Here is a 16,753-nt window from a genome sequence, read left to right on the forward strand (position 1 = left end):
TGCTTCTGACATTGTTTCTCTTCATTACTTGAGAAAAACAAATTCCACATCACATTTGCACGAAATTTTTGGTGTGACAGAGCTTTTAATGCCAGATATATGTACATAGTCTACTGCTGTAAAATATTTATATAGAATTTATGAAGGCCTAGACCTAGACTTTCATTCATTCAGGCACCAGAAGTGTGGCTCAGGTTCTTCCTGTGAAATATGCAGAATATTTACCCCCTCAAAGAAGGAGGATGGTGATTGCTGGCTCTCTGCCCCCCAGCTTGCCCAGTGAATTGCTAAAAGGTGCCAAACAGTGGGCACCAATCCACGGGGCCCAGCAGTGCCAACATCATGGCCCAAGGCATTAACAGCATTAGTCAGAAATACCACTTCAGGGAATTGAACTCATTCTTACCACAGCTAGCTTATGTTCATTATCTGCTCACTGTTTTACTGCAGATTTGAAGGTGTAACTCCTATTATCATTCTTCTAGAACTGGGAAGAAGACAGGAGCTGTGAATCCCTGGTTTATGACAGCATTGAATATATTGCCACTGTAACTCCTGGATGTCCTGTGCCCAGGACAGCCCAGTATTTTCCTTTAATGAACATTCCTCCAAGCTGACCTTCATGTTTCACATATTCTCTGATCTCTCAGCCATTTCCACAGATCAAACACTGGGACAGGGACTTTCCTGTGTATTCAGTTCACCAGAGTGAGTCACAGGCTTTAATTTCCAATTCTTATTTAAATATACCGACAATGAACAAAACAGCTGGGGAGACTGGTTCTGTTTGTTCCCCAGTTTTGAAGTAAGCCTTAAAGTGTCCCTGTGTCCGAGCTAATCTCAAGAGCTGGCATTAGAGCTGATAGCAAAAAAGGCTTGTCTTGCACATGCTCTCCCTCAGCAGGCGTCCAAAGCATCTTCCAGGCAAAAGGTATGTGAATTCCTGTGCCTGCTGATGGCTGGGGCTGTGGGAACAGAAGTGAGAAGACACTCCTTCTGCCCTCCAGAATCTCTTTTAAAGACAAGGAATTAGCTGGGAGCTATTCTATTGAGTTCCCATTACACAGGCAGCAGCAGTAAAAGGGGAGTCACAGGCAGAGCCTGCACCGTTGCCCCTCCGGGGTTTCTTTTAAACAACGGGAGATTGTGAGGCTCTGCCTGCAGGATGCTCTGATGGGTACAGATTGCACCAGGCCAACGGCATTCTCAGAATTTCCACAAAAATTTTGAACAAGTAGCTTAGGCACTCTCAGCTTCAATGACATTTAGACTCAGTCAATTAGAAATAAAAGAAGTAGTGATATGGTTTCTAAGGGCAAGAAAAGACATTTCTTTATGGCCTTAAAACCCTGCAAGTGCTACCTAAAGAGCACCATTTACTCCAGTTAAAATCTGGGAGAATATCCCTTGCAAAATAGGAGTAGGTGATAAGACTATGAAAACCAGCACTTCCCTTGAGCTCGGCTGGCTCCAGCAAGAAGAGTCATCCACCTGCACTCAAAAGAGCACCAAGTCCTCCCTAAACCAGTGCTCCAGAGAGGAGCTTTGTCCAGGAGTGAAAAGCCACAAGTGCAGCGGGCAAAGAGCACAAACCCTCCGAGGCACGGCCTGGCCTGGCAGCCACACCCGGGGATCCTCCATGCCCCCGGCCTCGCCTCTGCCCAGCACAAAGCCACCCTAATTGCCTCACACTCCAAACCAGTAGCTATGGTTACTGGATACAAAAGACAGTCCTGCTGCTTCCCTGTGGCCAGAGGAATTCCAGGCACTTGGAGCAAACACACCAGACAAAGAAACTGGTAGAAGGAAGAGGAAGAAAAAAAAAAGACAAAATCACAACATATTTTGACTTTCACATTCATGGTCTGAGGTGGTCAGAGCAACAGAAATCTTGGGAGGCTTCAGAAGGAAAAAAAGAGACTGTGGGGGAATCAGAGGAAAAGCTGAAAACTTTCTCCAAATCTCAAAAATAACATAAACATTACCTATTAATGCAAGAAAATGCCAAGTGCCACGTTCAACAGGCACAAGCAGAGAAAAGGCTCTGACTGTATCTTCTCAATGTTCTCCTATTTCACATCCATTTCCTCATGTCGTGGATCATACTTTACTTGCTCAGAGGAAACCAAGCCTGACTTGCACCTACAGGTAACTGGCCTGGCAGTGCTGAGGGCAGGAGAAGGAGACCAGTTCAATCCCAATCATACTTTCCAGTAAAAGGCTGGCCGTGTTCCTGACATGACCTTATAATCCCTAGATGACTAAAACAGATGTCTAGGCCCAGCAGATCTCTAGGCACCTATTCCAGAAGAAACAGAGACACCCATTTTTCAGGGAACATAAGATATTGTAAACAAGGATGTCAATGGATCCCAAAGATAGCCTTGGGAATTTGGAGAATCTCAGTGTACTCAAGCAGATTCTTCGGCTATAAAATAAGTTTTCAGTGTGGGAAGAAACACAAAACAAAACAATTCCCCATAGACTCTTTTATTACCTCATTGCTTCTTGCACTTTGGGGACGGATCTGCTTTTTTCAAAATTTCTAAGTGGAGACACTCCTGTCCTGTGATCTCCCTCCACGTTTTGTACCAGATGGATCTGGCACTACACTCCCCTGGGTACCATCCTCTTGTGCTCAGATGTATTTCTTGAGCATACAGGATGGAAATAAAGGTCTGTGTTTCTTCTGTGTGGGCACAACCAAAATATTCAGACCTTTCCAATGGAGAAAATGGTTACTATAATAGGTGAATACTTAATTATATGAATACTTAATTACTTTTAGTTCTTGTGAATAAATGCAAACATACATGTGCACAGGGAGAAAGATGAAAAGAGACAAGAAATAAATAGAAGGAATAACACGTCTAGAATGAAATGCCTATTTATCTCCCCGACAAAAGTTTTCAGGCTACAAATCTAACTGTAAGATGACAATTTGTTCAATATAAGGGCAGGTCACAGATTTGATCAAAGTTACTGCATAGTAGCTGGGTAAGAATCAGGCACAGAAGACAAAAACTTACCCCAAAACAAGAGGAAAAGTGGCAGCAGGAGAGCAGCATTGTACGGCCTGGAGGTAGTTTTCTTTAATTCCATGACAAGTGCAAGAGTGGCCGTTCTAAAGCCCTCCGGGGAGAGCCAGGAGCCGGAGCCCAGCAAGCCCCTCCTGTGGCCACATCACGGTGCGGGGCGGGCTCGCCCCGCGCTGCCGGGCCCACAGCAGCACCGAGCCCGCGGACAGAGCCCGCAGCCGCGCCGGGAGCGCCGGCAAAGCCTGCCTGGATCGCGCGGAGCGGACTGAGCCCTGCCCGCGCCCTGCCCGCGCCTCGGGCTGCTGTAGCGGGGCTCCCTCTGCCCCTCCGGAACGCCAGGACACACCTGGGCTGTTCCCCACAGCCGGGACAGGGCTCGGAACTGCTTCGGGACCGAGGCTCTTCGGAGGATGCCGAGTTCTGTATCGGCTCTTATTGACCAACTCCACAGTAGGATCGAACAGAGCTTTCTGAGAGAAGCTGCTTTGTTCTAAGAGAAATAAGACAAAAGCACTCTGCTTACTCCAAAAAGCAGAGTTAGTCCATATTAATCTTTACTACTGTCTCACCAAGGCTGTGTGATACCACAGGTCAAGTAAACTCACAAAATGTACAGGAACCCTCTTCCCAACTGAGGAACAGTTACAGAGATCAACAGAGGTGCAAAACCCAGGCACCAAATCACACCACCTTTAGATACATGGGTTCAGTTTTAGAAGTGGAAAAAGTTATCAGTGTGCATTGTTTAATGACAGTAGCTGGAAAAAGACAGCCCGCACTCAGCCGAGACCTACTAAGTCTCTCTAAATCCACATCACAATTGGATTAAACTAACTGTAATGAGAATTAAGTACATTGCCTCACCCTTCACTAACGACTAAAAATAGAACACAGGTAAGATGCCAGACAAATTCCTAGTTCAAACAAGAAATATGCAAGATAGCAATGCAAATGGTGCAGACACACCTAGGCTGCACATGAAGAAATCAGGACCAAAATTCCAGTGAGTAATCTGCATGATCCCAGCACCCTTGCAGGGCAGCAGAGGCTGGTGGGATTTGTGCAGGGAAATGGGATAGTTACTGCAGGGGTTTTACCTTCAGTGCAGAAGCAGAACAGCCACAGCAAGAGCCTTTCCACCACCCAGACTCTGCAGTTCAGGAACAAATGGTTCATCTCACTGTCCTGCCTTGGAATGCTCCAAAGATGATATATCATGTGTTATCAACCTTATCTGGACCACCCTGCCCCCTCTTTCATCTCTGGTGTCCTCAGTCTGTTTTCTCAAGATCAGCCTCAGTATTAGTTTCTTGCCAGTTACCACAACCATCTGGAACTCATTTCTGTCTCCTTAGACTCTGGTTTGGCTGTCAGGGGATGTAACCAAACACTGACGTGTGCAGAATCTTTCTGCTCAGAGAATTTTTGCCTCACCTGTGTGAATTATGCTCTCAACAATCCACCTTTTCCAAATCCCAGCAAATACCTATGAATCATTGCACAATTAACACGGTAACAAAGCACCATTCTTAGCCAGGCACTGCTGTAAGTCCAGTAGTGCCACACTTCACAACACCTGGAAAACACACCTAATCCATGGTAATTCTAGGACTACCTGAAGGACCTGCTCAGCTTTCATGAAACAGAATGAGTATGGCAAACCCCCACACACAGAAAGTGGAGGCTGTCCCACAGAGGCTGAGGTCTTGTGCAGCTCTGCTGTTCCTGCTGTGCTGTGTGGCCTGTCACACCCCAAACCCTGGAGAGAGCCATGACAGAGTCTGTCACACTAGCCAGACTGAGGGAAGAGGAAAAGATAACATCCAGCTTCCTCATAATAATCAAAATACCTTAATCCATTGTCTACCTGTGGGGACATTAGAATTTAATTTTATCAATGTTCATGGTTGCAATTTTATGAGATTTTGTCAGCATAAACAGCAAACCATTCCTGTGCTGCACCCCTGGGCATACAAAAGCCAATGTGGGTATTAACCAGCTTAGTCCAATTAAAGGACCCTAATGCAACTCTGTTAAGGCCTTGATTTGTTAGGCTTGACTACATTTCCAAAAGAGCACAATTGGGTGGATTTGTTATCTAAAGCATAAGCTCCAAGCCCTTAGTCATCCTTGCTAAAGCCTTGCCCAAACTGGTCATGGTTTGGGCTACCCCCGCATCGCTGCCATCCAACGTCACCATAATCTGCTCTTTAACATAGCATTAAAACCAGAGCCAAAGGACACAGCTGCTTTCCTTGCTGTAACACTCATTATGGGAGATTTAAGGACAGCATAACAGCAAGGCTTCTATTCTCAGCCTGAAGCAGGAACCTTGGCAAGCCGGAAATGCATGCCATGGAAATGGGGCAGCAGTGGGCAAGCTGGATTAGAGGAAAAAGGAGAAAGTACATTGGGGTACTCAGCAGAACCTTCCTGTCCACTTGTTCTATACCTTTCTGTACATTTGTCATAAACCAATCATACATCTTTGTACGAAAGTTCAGAGAGAATCATATAGCAAAGTACCTCAGCAAAAGTCTGCTTTTCACTCGAAGAACAATGTACACTCGCAGGAGTTTCACAATCTTTCCTCACACAGGGCTTAAAATAATCCTAATACTGCAGATTGGATACTGGGGACGTGTGACAGCCGGCAAATATCAGTGGTACAAATAAAGCCATTCCTCTCTCCTGTCACGTGCACGCTGTGACTGCCACAGAGGACAGAGCCTCACCTTCCCTCCTCACCGTCCTGGAACCACTGGGCACAAATCTATTTTACTGAATTGAACAATGGAAACCAACAGCATCAGTCATTATTTTTCCCCAGCTTTATCCTCTAAGGGCCATTAGGCACAACATTACACTAAGCAGTCCATACTAACGGTGGCTGCAGACTTGGGAAGTTGAGTAAATAAAGAAAAAAATCTTCCAGTTCCACTAAAAAACTGTGCCAGATCTGACTGCTTCCATATACTCTCCTGTTTTCTGACGCTGCTGAAAAGTGTCAGGAATATTTTTTAAAACTCCATAAGTTTTGGAATTTCAAGCCTCCAGACTCACAGGCCAATTCTGTACACTGAAATATTTAAATACAACTTGGTGGTGTAATGCTCAAGGGTTTCCCAGAGTCCAGACTCTAACTGGAAATTGGCTCTGTCCTGCTGCCCTGAACAGGCACTGTCCCCACTCTCCCATCAGCCCACTAGATGTCCCTTCTGCACTGCCAAAGTCGCCAAAGGCCCCTGTGGGAAAGAAATGAACGTTCCAGCAGCACTGGAGAACTAGAGCAACTGGACACATCCTGCAGTGCTGCAGAACTGTGCCAGCAGCACCCTGGACACTGCAAGACCTATTGCAACATCCCACAGCGCAGCAGCCAAGGCAGAGTTTGGGCTGTGAGCCAAAACTTTAAAGTTGCTATTAAAACCTGGCAAAATCACACAAAATGTCCAGTCTTGAGACATCCTGATTACGTTTTTTAGACACAATAAATTTAGTTTCCTATCACTACCAATCAGAACTGCTGGCAAGCAAACGCCAGAGTCCTGAGCCTGTGAGATCGGTCAGTCCTGGGCAATGGCAGTGGAAAAGTGGGCTCACAAGGCACAGCAAGAGGATCCTTGTCTGGGCACTGGCACGGGTGTGCAGAGGTCTGGCACAGCCTCACTTTCCTGCAGCATGATCATCAACTTCAGATAAAACTGCAGTGCTGAGGAAGAGGAGGAGGGCAGTCCAGAGGACAAGGGCAGAATGAACATGTTTGCCTGAGGTCTGAAATCACCTCCTCTGCCTTGCAGCACTGGCTGCTTGTTCAGAGATCTTTATGACACTCCTCATTCCAAAAAGGAGCTAATTGTAAGGACCATAACAAAGATATCCAGCACGTGCACATAAACCATTCACACACACACAGATGAGGCTGTGGTAGAGACAGGGCCACACTCCTGCCCAGCTCTCGAGGAAGTCACAGAAGTCAGGCTCTGACCATGGATGCACCCTTTGATCTACAGAGACCCTGCTGGACTGCTGCAGGTCAGCGTCATGCCCTTTGATCCCCTTCCCTGCTTACAGCTGCCTGGTGGAGGTGAATCCCTTCCAAGGGGCCTCTCTGGCAGATGGGAGGATGGGAATGTTGATCATCTAACGGGAGGCAGCCAAAACAGTGTAAAAAGGGTCTCAGGCAAGATGCTCTGCAGTAAAATGTTATAGCAGGAAGGATGTGCCCAACACATTGCCAGGATCCGAGGGTGTTTTGAGAGGCCTTTTTGCTGCTGTTTGTGTCACAAACGATCCAAGGCGTTTGTAAATAGCCGCTTCCCAGCGGGGCTCAGAGAGGCTGTGGCGCCACTGGAGGGCAGGTCTGTGCTCCCAGCCCCAAAGCAGCCTGCAGAGGTTGGATTAGCAGCATTTGCTGCAGAGCTCCGCATCGCCAGAGCCCCGGAGCCAGGCTGGGCTTCAGGGGAAAACCGAAAGGACCGACACTCGAGCCAGAGGGAGGAGGCTGCCCTGCAGCACAGCCCGGCTGAAGGAACCTCCTCCTGCTGAAGTTTGTATTCCAGGAAGGCCAAACACGGGAGTGGGAGAACAGGGAATTTTGGACCTGAAAAACAAACACATCCAGCTGCACCGTGTGAGCTCTGAAGATGAGTGTAGCCTCAAAATCCTGTCTGACATCTATCTTTGCCATGGAAATTACACCTTTGGATTCTGCATAAAATCGGCAACTCTGCCTCATTTTCCTTCCAGCTGCAATCTCTGCTTTTCCTCACAGGCTTCACACACAGCCTGCTCAGTAATAAGGCCTCTGGGAAAACTGGACATTGTCACCAGAGTAGGTGGCAGGAACTAAAATGGATGCAGATCACAAATGTGCCGAATGTTGAGGAATGAGTAATGTTCTCCAAGATGTCAAAGATGTGGGGCTCACTTTTGTGTATTGGCACCTTAATGAGCACCAAACACCTCTATTATCTCCACATCTAATCCAGTCAACTAAAGACAGATTTTTCAGTATGAAGGCGAGGGGGAGGGGGGGACAACTAGAAAGAAATAGTCCCACATTCAGTTTCCTGACTCATAGGTGGGGATATTGTCCGATACTTTCGGTATTCTGGGCTTGCACACTCCTGCCTTACTAGGAAATACTAGAAAAATTAGAAAAATACTGAAAGTACTGTTTCACACCAGTATTAGCATTATTACCTTACAGACCAAATCTCCCATGTGAAGCAATTGTTTCTACTTCACAAATGCCCCAGAACAACGGCCCTACCTAAAGTGGGTGTGCACAAGTGGCTGGATCTGCTCTCGCTTGGCTGAGAGGCCTTGGCAGGGATTACACAGCACACACTGCCATTTTAATGGGATGCTAAACCCTGGTGTCTCCATCACCAGCCATTTGTCAGATTGCTTAACAAACCTCTAAGAATGACCAATATAGATCTTCACAGAAGTGTTAACAGCATTCAAGCTTACTCTCATGGTCTCCAAATGAGTATTTTTGTTTGCTTCTACTTGCAGAACTGGACCAGAGACAAGGGCTTCAGCTCTTGCCTCTGCCCTGAGGGAAGCTCTGTTCCACTCCTCTTAGCCAGCATGGTTTATGCACATTTTCTACTTCATGTCTCACAACAGCAGGCAAACCAAGCTCCTGCTGGGCTTCTGTCAGAGGAGATATTGATCTGCAGCACAAATGCTTGAAACTCTTGCCCTGCTAACTGGTGTGCTGAATGTGCACAGGAGCTCATCAATATGTCTGAAACAAAATCTGCTCAATGGCTTTTGGAAAAAAAAAGAAAAACTGCGGTTTCTCATGAGGTTGTATACAAATATTCAAGTGGATGGATCTAGAAACTTTCCAAGAACTGGTAAAAGCACCATGAAGCACCACTTCATCTGGTTTACAACCATTTCAGTAAGAGCAAGAATAAGCACCTAAGCATTTCTCTGATGAGGCACACATAAGGCTTCCTATGAGGCTGTCTACAAAATATTGGAGTGGATGGATCTAGAATCCTCCCAAGAACTATGGGGAAAACATAAAAATAATTATAATACTTCAAATCAACTATTTAATGCCAATCCAGCCTTGCAATTCACCAATTATATGTATTATTTCTGGAAAGAAACATAATTGACAGCTTATTGGAACACTATCCATTTTATCCCCAAGAAACTTCACTGCATCTAAGCCAACTTTATATATACCCCAGTGAGAAGCAGCATCTTGTATATTTAAAGAAGTTTTCCATGCCAAGGCCAGTGTGTCAGCACCATTTGTTATACTTGAATGCTTTATGAGACAGAAGTCACAAACCTGACAATTTAACTCTCATTAGCTTTGGGAGTGACTCCATATGCCAGCCCGCACTCTCTGGGCAAATTATGAATGTTTTTGCTTCCAGTTCAGCTTTAGGTGCCCATCTACTACAGGACTTCAGCAAAATTTCCTGTGCTGTCTCTGGGAGCAGAAGGGAAGCCAAAGTACAGACAGCTGAGCCTCCCAGAAGGACAGAGAGCAGCAGCAGCTCAGCTTTGCTCCGTGGTGTCCGAACCTCTAGCCAGGCACTGGAAGGTCACGAGGGCCCATCAGTGATTTTCAAAGGAAACCTTGGGCTGAAGGTTTAAACTCCATTTGATCCAAACCCCTTTTTAGTGCATGACTCTGCACCAGGGCACTTTGAATATTTCTGCCAGTCTCCCTTTGCAGGAGGTCACTATGGCAAGCATGCTGGAAAAAATAGAATCCAAGAAGCAAGAAAATCTATTTGGGGTATGTGTGCGTGTGTCTGTGTGTGTTCTGAGAAAATGACAAACCACTGCCCACTTGTAATATATGAGACTAAGTGGAGATTTCTTCAATTCCATTTCTGCCTCCTGTAAAGCTTGCTAAAATACAGGTTCCCTTGGCTTTTGCATTCCCTTGATTCAGGCCAGACAATGGAGATTAATCAGTGCCCAGTATTTCTGAGATTTTACAGCTTCCTTTCACTTAGGAAGGTAAAAAGTCAACTTTTATAGGCTGTTATAAGATTTCCTCTTTTAACTTGGAGAATCATACAGGCACTTCCCTGAAATGTTGGATGAGCAAATGATTACTTTTAATTTTATTCTGTCTGTCAGAGTTAACCCTAAGTAATCTTGTGCACATTACAATCTGAACCAACCTCTTATTATAGCAACCAACTTTTGGGAGAACAGCAATGAGAAAATTAAAGCAACCAAAATGCAGGAGGGAACGCCAGCAATGTCAACACATTGTGTTTCCCCTTGACACAGTTTCTTCCCATTCATAAGAGGTTACATACTTCAGACAGGATTTTAAAACAGTGAATCTCATTCCTGGCTATTAACTTCCACACTGAGACACACTTAGCTCTAATTTCCTTGTTTCTTTCCCCTCCTAATTTAACCCTATTGCACAATCTGTTACAATCAGAAAGCTGACATTGTATTCCCACCACTCAATATCCACAGAGTTATCACTGCAGTCAAAGCCACAGTTCATCCTCTTTCCATGACTTTAAAGCTCATAATCCTCTGTTACATCAGCCACAAAGACAGTGATTTGTTCAATCTGCCCAGCAGACTCTTGTCTTTTTCTATTGCTTTGCAGAGATGGTGCTTCCATTACAGGCACATCCTCGAGGGCTGCTGGAACCTTGCTGCTAGGTCAGAACTGGCCCCTACAACGTAGGAACTAAACTTATTTGGGCAGTGACACAGAGGAATTGCCACAGCAGCAGTGGACACAATGCTTCCCAGTTCATTCATCCATCTCCAGCTAAAATGGAGCTTCCTGGGGTGAAATGAGGCCAAAACAAAGTAAAAGGGGAAGTGGAATGTGTCCAACAATAAACCAGGTGTCAACATCCATTGCAGAGAGCCTGACCAAGGACAACACGGTCACTCTCTGTTAGCTGCGCTGGGATGTTGGGAATTTTGAGCAGATGTTAATAGGATGAATACATAGCAGTTGTACAGTCTCAGAATAATAATGCCTGCGAATGCCAAAAGCATATTGATCTCCTGAAGTGCATAGTCAGAGCACCTAATGGCTCTAGAGAGAGCAGGGAAACACTCAGAAGGAAAAAAAAAGAGAAGATGCTTCAGATTAGAGAGTTCTATCAGCTAAAAGAGCCTTGGGGCACACAGGGATGTTAAACTGCTGCTGCACAGACACATTCTGAGGGACCCAAGAACACACAGTTAGTGCACAGGAAAGGAAGAATGAATTTACAGAACTTGTATCATTATAACAGGTCTAAACCACTTCTTCTAGGTGGAATATTAGAACCAGGAAGAACCTTAAGAGGAAACCAAATCCTTACTGCACTGTCCTGATGGACCAGTACTATGGGAAAAGAAAAGCTAACACCAGTGACACAGAGAATGCAGATACTGTTCAAAAGAAATTAAAAGGGAAATTCTTTCAATTTTAATGACCTCACCTGTTATTAGTGATGCAGATCAGGGCTTTGTTCTAAAAAGAAATCTCATAGCTAACCTGTAGTGTCTTTTTCAAGTGGGAGACATTGAAAGCTCCTTTTTGCACCAGGGCTGTCTAACTGGGAAATTCAATTCATTCTCTTTGCTTTGATATCTATTTAGTTCAGCACTACACACACTGTCAGAAGCAAAATGTTATCCTTCACTGCACCTGAGGGCCAAGTGGCCCAGTGTCATATGCTCCATGGAACTGATTCACCCTCTCACAAAGACATGCAGCTCTTTGAGGGAGGACAAGACTCCAGGACAACAGGACTGCAAATTACCAGCTTGGTCAGAGGAGATTTTCTTTTTTATGAGCTATATGAGGTACAAACCAGAACAAAATACACTAACAGAGATATCCTTGTAAAGTTCACTCCCAGCAGTGCCACCATAGGAGCATATCAGAATTCTAGCAGCTCTGGTCAATAGTATTATATATCCCCTGAACCACTAAGGACATTAAGCAAACACATTGAAGAGATGAGAAAAGATTCCAGTTATCCTGAGTTTCCCACTCTCTGACCACAAAACCGCACTCTCACATCAAATGGGGAATGCAACTCAAGGGACATTTTAATCCTACACCCCTATTCTAATTAATAATCCTACTTCATCAATATTTGATGGAGCTGTTATTGTGTCTGCTCCGGCCACTTCACTTTTCAGAGAATGCTCTGAATTACTCTGCTCGATGCAAAGCAAGAGCAATGTGCTCCTCTCGCGGCAGTACAGACTGGAACCATGGCACGTCCTTTCCTGAGGCAGGGCCTCTGCAGAAGGTCCCGCTGCAGGAGCAGCCTATGGGATGGACAGGCAGTGCAGCATTGCAGCTGAGCACCAAATGATGCACCAGGATCTACTGACTCAGCCTTAACAATCCCTCCCCACTGCTGCCCACTACGCCGCCATCGGGTGGGAAAGAAAATAAACTCACATCCTGAAAACCAAGCCACAATAAACACAGTGGTGAGCACAACAGAGCCCAGCCATGATGTATGTTGGCACAGAGACTAACAGCTAATAAGGCACAAAACCATTACAATGAGAAAAACTCGCCGTTTTTTGCAGACAAAGTGTTGAAGAGAAGGAAGAAGACTACACTGTGCTAAACATGACAGACATGCCTGGCCCTCACCACAAACCTTCACTCATGGCACAGCCTCACTCTCACGAGTATCTGACCAGGGCTGCTGTTGGGATCGCATTTCCACAGGGTCAGGAGGTTACAGATGGACATGCCATAGCAAAGTGTGAAATAGAAAAAAGAATAGAGTCCCTCTGTTGGAGATCCTCATGCTGTGAAATCGTGTTTGTAGTGACCTGTCAGAAAAGTGCCTCAATTTCTACAGGCTGAGATAAGCACAGGTACCTCACCTCAGAGACAGAGGGTCTGACATCCCCCAAGGATGGGCTGGGGATCCACACCATGGAGCAGGGCAGCTCCTGGCACTGGGCAGGGGGAGGGCTACAGCAGACCCATAGCCTGGTGTTGGAAGCAGCCCTGGAATTAAACTGCTTGCATGAGTATTCATGCAAATTCTGAGTAGTGGAGCTCCTGAGAGGTGCCAAGTGACAGAATAATGTTTTGGGTTGTTTGTTTCCAGGAGGAGAAAAAAAATGGGAAAGTACAGAAGAGAAACATCCCAAAAGTGGAAGGAAATAAATGTTATCAAGATAAAATGGAAAAGGCTTAATGCAGTCTATCAAAGACTAGGTATCCCTGTCACAACACATGCTACCAAGGTTTAACTGAGCCGTGTGCATTTTGAAGGACACTGTTTCATCTATAAAAGGTTTGGAGATGTTACAACTTAGTCTTTTTGCCAGGAGATACTTTATTAAAATTGCTGTAAACAGTAACTCATTCAAGCAAAGAAAAAATTGCTGTAAACAGTAACTTGTTCAAGCAAAGAAGAGGCTCTTCCTGCCACGAGCTTAAAAGGATGTAAGCCTTCAATTCTGTTTTTGAAGAATGTTTCAGATATTGATTTCTACCTCATACTTAACATAAGTTAGGTTTTCTTCACAGTTCTGGTGCTCAGAGGAGAAAGCAGGGGCATTTTCCTGAGTCTCCTGAATCTTTAAACAGATCTTTTCTAACACCATGTTCTCTGGTTAGATCTTCCCAATACTTCTCCAGCAGCTGTAGCAAACCAAAGTATTTGGCAATACTGAGCTACTCAAATAAATCTGAGCCTTCTCTCTGTTCATAGGTCTCCCTCAGGGCCCTGAGTGGGTTGCAATAGTACAGACAGTTGCTCTAAATAGCTTGGATCCAAACACTCTACTTGATGGTGATTAAATATATAAAATGTTACACATCCAATGTTTGAAATGCAAAGGCCCAGGGCACCTCGGCAATGCTTTCCACACAGAGCAATTACAGCACTGGAAGTACTGGAAATACCATCATGTGATCTAGTCACAAACTACTGATCTAAAGAGAAGGAATCCAGAACAGAAAGGAACAGGAGAAAGTTCAAGATATACGATTGATGTTTTCCCTTTTGTGTAAGCCAGTCTTTATTGCAGACCTGTATGAGGAAACAGATGTTGTACACACCCAGCTGCCACACAGACACTATGCCTAGGAAGGATCACAGCCTAGGCCGTTGACGGCAGAGCTTTTTGCTGCTACTGTTAGATCTGTACCCTTCAAAACTTGGGCTTTTTTACTTTGAAAAGCTGTGCTTTACAAAGATGTTGCTAACAGAGGAAGCAAATCTATGATACTTCAAATTAATTATTCTTTGTTATATAGTTCTACTTTTATTTCTAACAGAATATTAATCCTGACAGTTAGCACTGATTAGTATTTTGGAAGTGGTTCTCAGGAGCTGCTGACTCACTGGGCTGTGGTCCTCACTGATCCAACAAACTACAGAAACAGGCAAAGCAAAAGCACAGACCAGGCAAAACCCATCTATGGCTCATCAAGGAATTTAAATATATGAAAGTAAGTGTGGCTTTATAGTCCTTTAATTATGCATTGCATCTGAATTATGTATGGAGCCGAGGGCACGCAGGAATTCTGGTGGAAGGAAGCAGCACTGTGCTCTGGCACTTCCTCCCAGGATAAGACAAGATTGTGCTCTGCACCAGGCTCTCTCCAGTCTAATGGAACCTGCCATTCCCAGACAACCTGCACACCCATTCTCATGGAAGGAGCTGTCTCATCCTGCTCAGCAATCCCTGCTGCCCCCTCAGAGGAGCACATTTCCATTGCTGGAGAGCAATTACTTTCCCTAGATCCTGCTGTGCTCTTATTTAGCCCAAGTACTCTTCAAGAATAATGTAACCCATAGGTACTTTAAACCTATAAAACCCTACGAACTTAATGTCAAGTGTTTAAATACAGATCATGCCTTTCATATCAGTCAGTGCTTTGTAATAATGTATGGCATTTGTCTAATCTGCAGTTTTACCATTCTGTGGACTGTAATAACTGTTTTTGCTACTCTAAGTCAATATTTACACCTTCACCATTTTTGTGAGGCACAGACGTTAATCACCTCTTGTAATGCCATATAATCTGTCTGTAAGGTCCCTTGGAAACAAAAGTCAACTTTAATCATTATATCATTAGTCAACACTAACCATTATCCCAAGTTCTGCCATTGCTACTTATAGTGGATCTATCATAAATGTACACATACACAAATCATGCAGGAGTACAAAAACTCTCTCCTCTGAGAAAGTTTTACAGGCTGGTCTGTCCTTATGCATTTCCATAGCCAGACACCAACAAAGAATATCTCTCCACCTCCTCCTCAGATTGTGCCTCACACAGGGTGAAACACTAAGCTCTGCTCCCTGAAGCAAGTTTTGTGCAGAAAACAGACACTGTCAACTTCAGATACAGCCCCACACACAGGCTGACATTTGGTTTGTGCAGGGAGAACTTCTGAAACTCCAGGTGTGATTTTGCAGAAGGAATATTTGTGCTTTTGTCTTTCCCTGAGGCACAATGACCTTCCCTTGAGCGGGAGCAGCTCTGCAGCCAGCCTGGGCCGGCACTGAGCTGCAGCTGCCACGCGGTGGCAGAGGTTGGGCACCGTCACCACAGCGCTGCTTCCCAGGAATGCACCAGGAATGCTTATCCTCTGCTCAAGGTGACTCTCAAAATGATTTCTTGCCTCCTCATTAGTTACTATACATATTTATAGACAAATTAAAGACTCAAACAAACATTTATTCAATTAATCGCTTCGAGTTCTAGTGGAACAAACAGTATCAAACCAGTTCATCAGCTTAGGGGCTTATGACAATTTAATACAATTTAATTTTTTCTGCTCTTCTCTGCAGTATCATGTCTCACACAAGAGTTAAAACACTAAACACTGGCAGAGTTCTTTGTAACAGAAGGAGCATAAGGAGTTCTGAACCATCAACTACTTGCTTCAACTCACAATGAAGAGAAAATTGATTTGACGCAATAATCAAGTTAGGCTTGCTTCTACACCCCTCTCCCAAAGACAGGGTGTCTAATCTTTCAACATTTAGCTGATAATTCAATTACCAGCTTATTGAGAGCAACTACAAAGACAGTGTATGCTACTGACTGTGATTTGGATCATGTGAATGAACAGTATTCCACACAAGGTGCTTCTGAATGCCTGCTTTGTGAGACCCTGCCATCCTCCCACTTCAGAGGAAGCTGCATATTTTACCCTTTAAAGATGCTACAACAGCTATGGCTCTGTATAGCACATTCTATGTATTTTTAGATCACACCAGGTCAACCAAGCCCCTTTCCCCCTCTCTGACACACCATTCATGAATCCCCTAATAAGGCAGCACAGCTTCATTCTGCCCTCAGTGTTCCAGCCTTGCCTTCACAGAGTTTGGCCCATTTCCTTGATTCGAACCCTGTACAGTCTTCTGCTTTTCAAGAAGCCGCGCTAATGCATGTTTTTATTTGCAGCTCCCCCTGGTTTGCTCCCTGCAGCATGGCACCCACTTTAGGCCAGCCATGCAGTGGCCTGGCCAGGGCTGTGGGAGCTCTCCCTGCGCATGGAGCCGTCCCTGGCAGCACAGCCCCGGCACTGAGAGCCCCAGAAAGGCCCTGCTGTGACAATGACAGGGACTGGCACAGTGCTCAGTGAGTGACACGGCACTGCCACACTAACAGCCTGGGGCTGCTGCTTGTCCAGGCTTTTTAACTCCAAATTTCCATCACCTTTCTAATGGTAAAGCACCTGAACTAATCAAGAGTCAGC

The 16,753-nt window shown here is 45.1% G+C and overlaps 1 protein-coding gene across 4 annotated transcripts in view; it reads right to left on the reverse strand.

Annotated features, from left to right (window-relative positions):
* Positions 1 to 16,753, reverse strand: part of CRB2 (crumbs cell polarity complex component 2) — a 54,898-nt gene that overhangs the window by 30,088 nt on the left and 8,057 nt on the right. For 3 of the 4 annotated variants that reach the window (XM_030961189.1, XM_030961188.1, XM_030961187.1), the window contains exon 1: positions 3,030 to 3,224. The exons of the other annotated variant lie outside the window; for it this stretch is intronic. In XM_030961189.1, the coding sequence (XP_030817049.1) occupies positions 3,030 to 3,102 (73 nt within the window). In that variant the 5' untranslated portion in view covers positions 3,103 to 3,224. Of the gene's footprint in view, positions 1 to 3,029; positions 3,225 to 16,753 lie in introns of those variants that run through there. 4 annotated transcript variants of the gene reach the window in all.

This window comes from Camarhynchus parvulus, chromosome 17 (assembly GCF_901933205.1).
Source record: "Camarhynchus parvulus chromosome 17, STF_HiC, whole genome shotgun sequence".
NCBI classification, from domain to species: domain Eukaryota; kingdom Metazoa; phylum Chordata; class Aves; order Passeriformes; family Thraupidae; genus Camarhynchus; species Camarhynchus parvulus.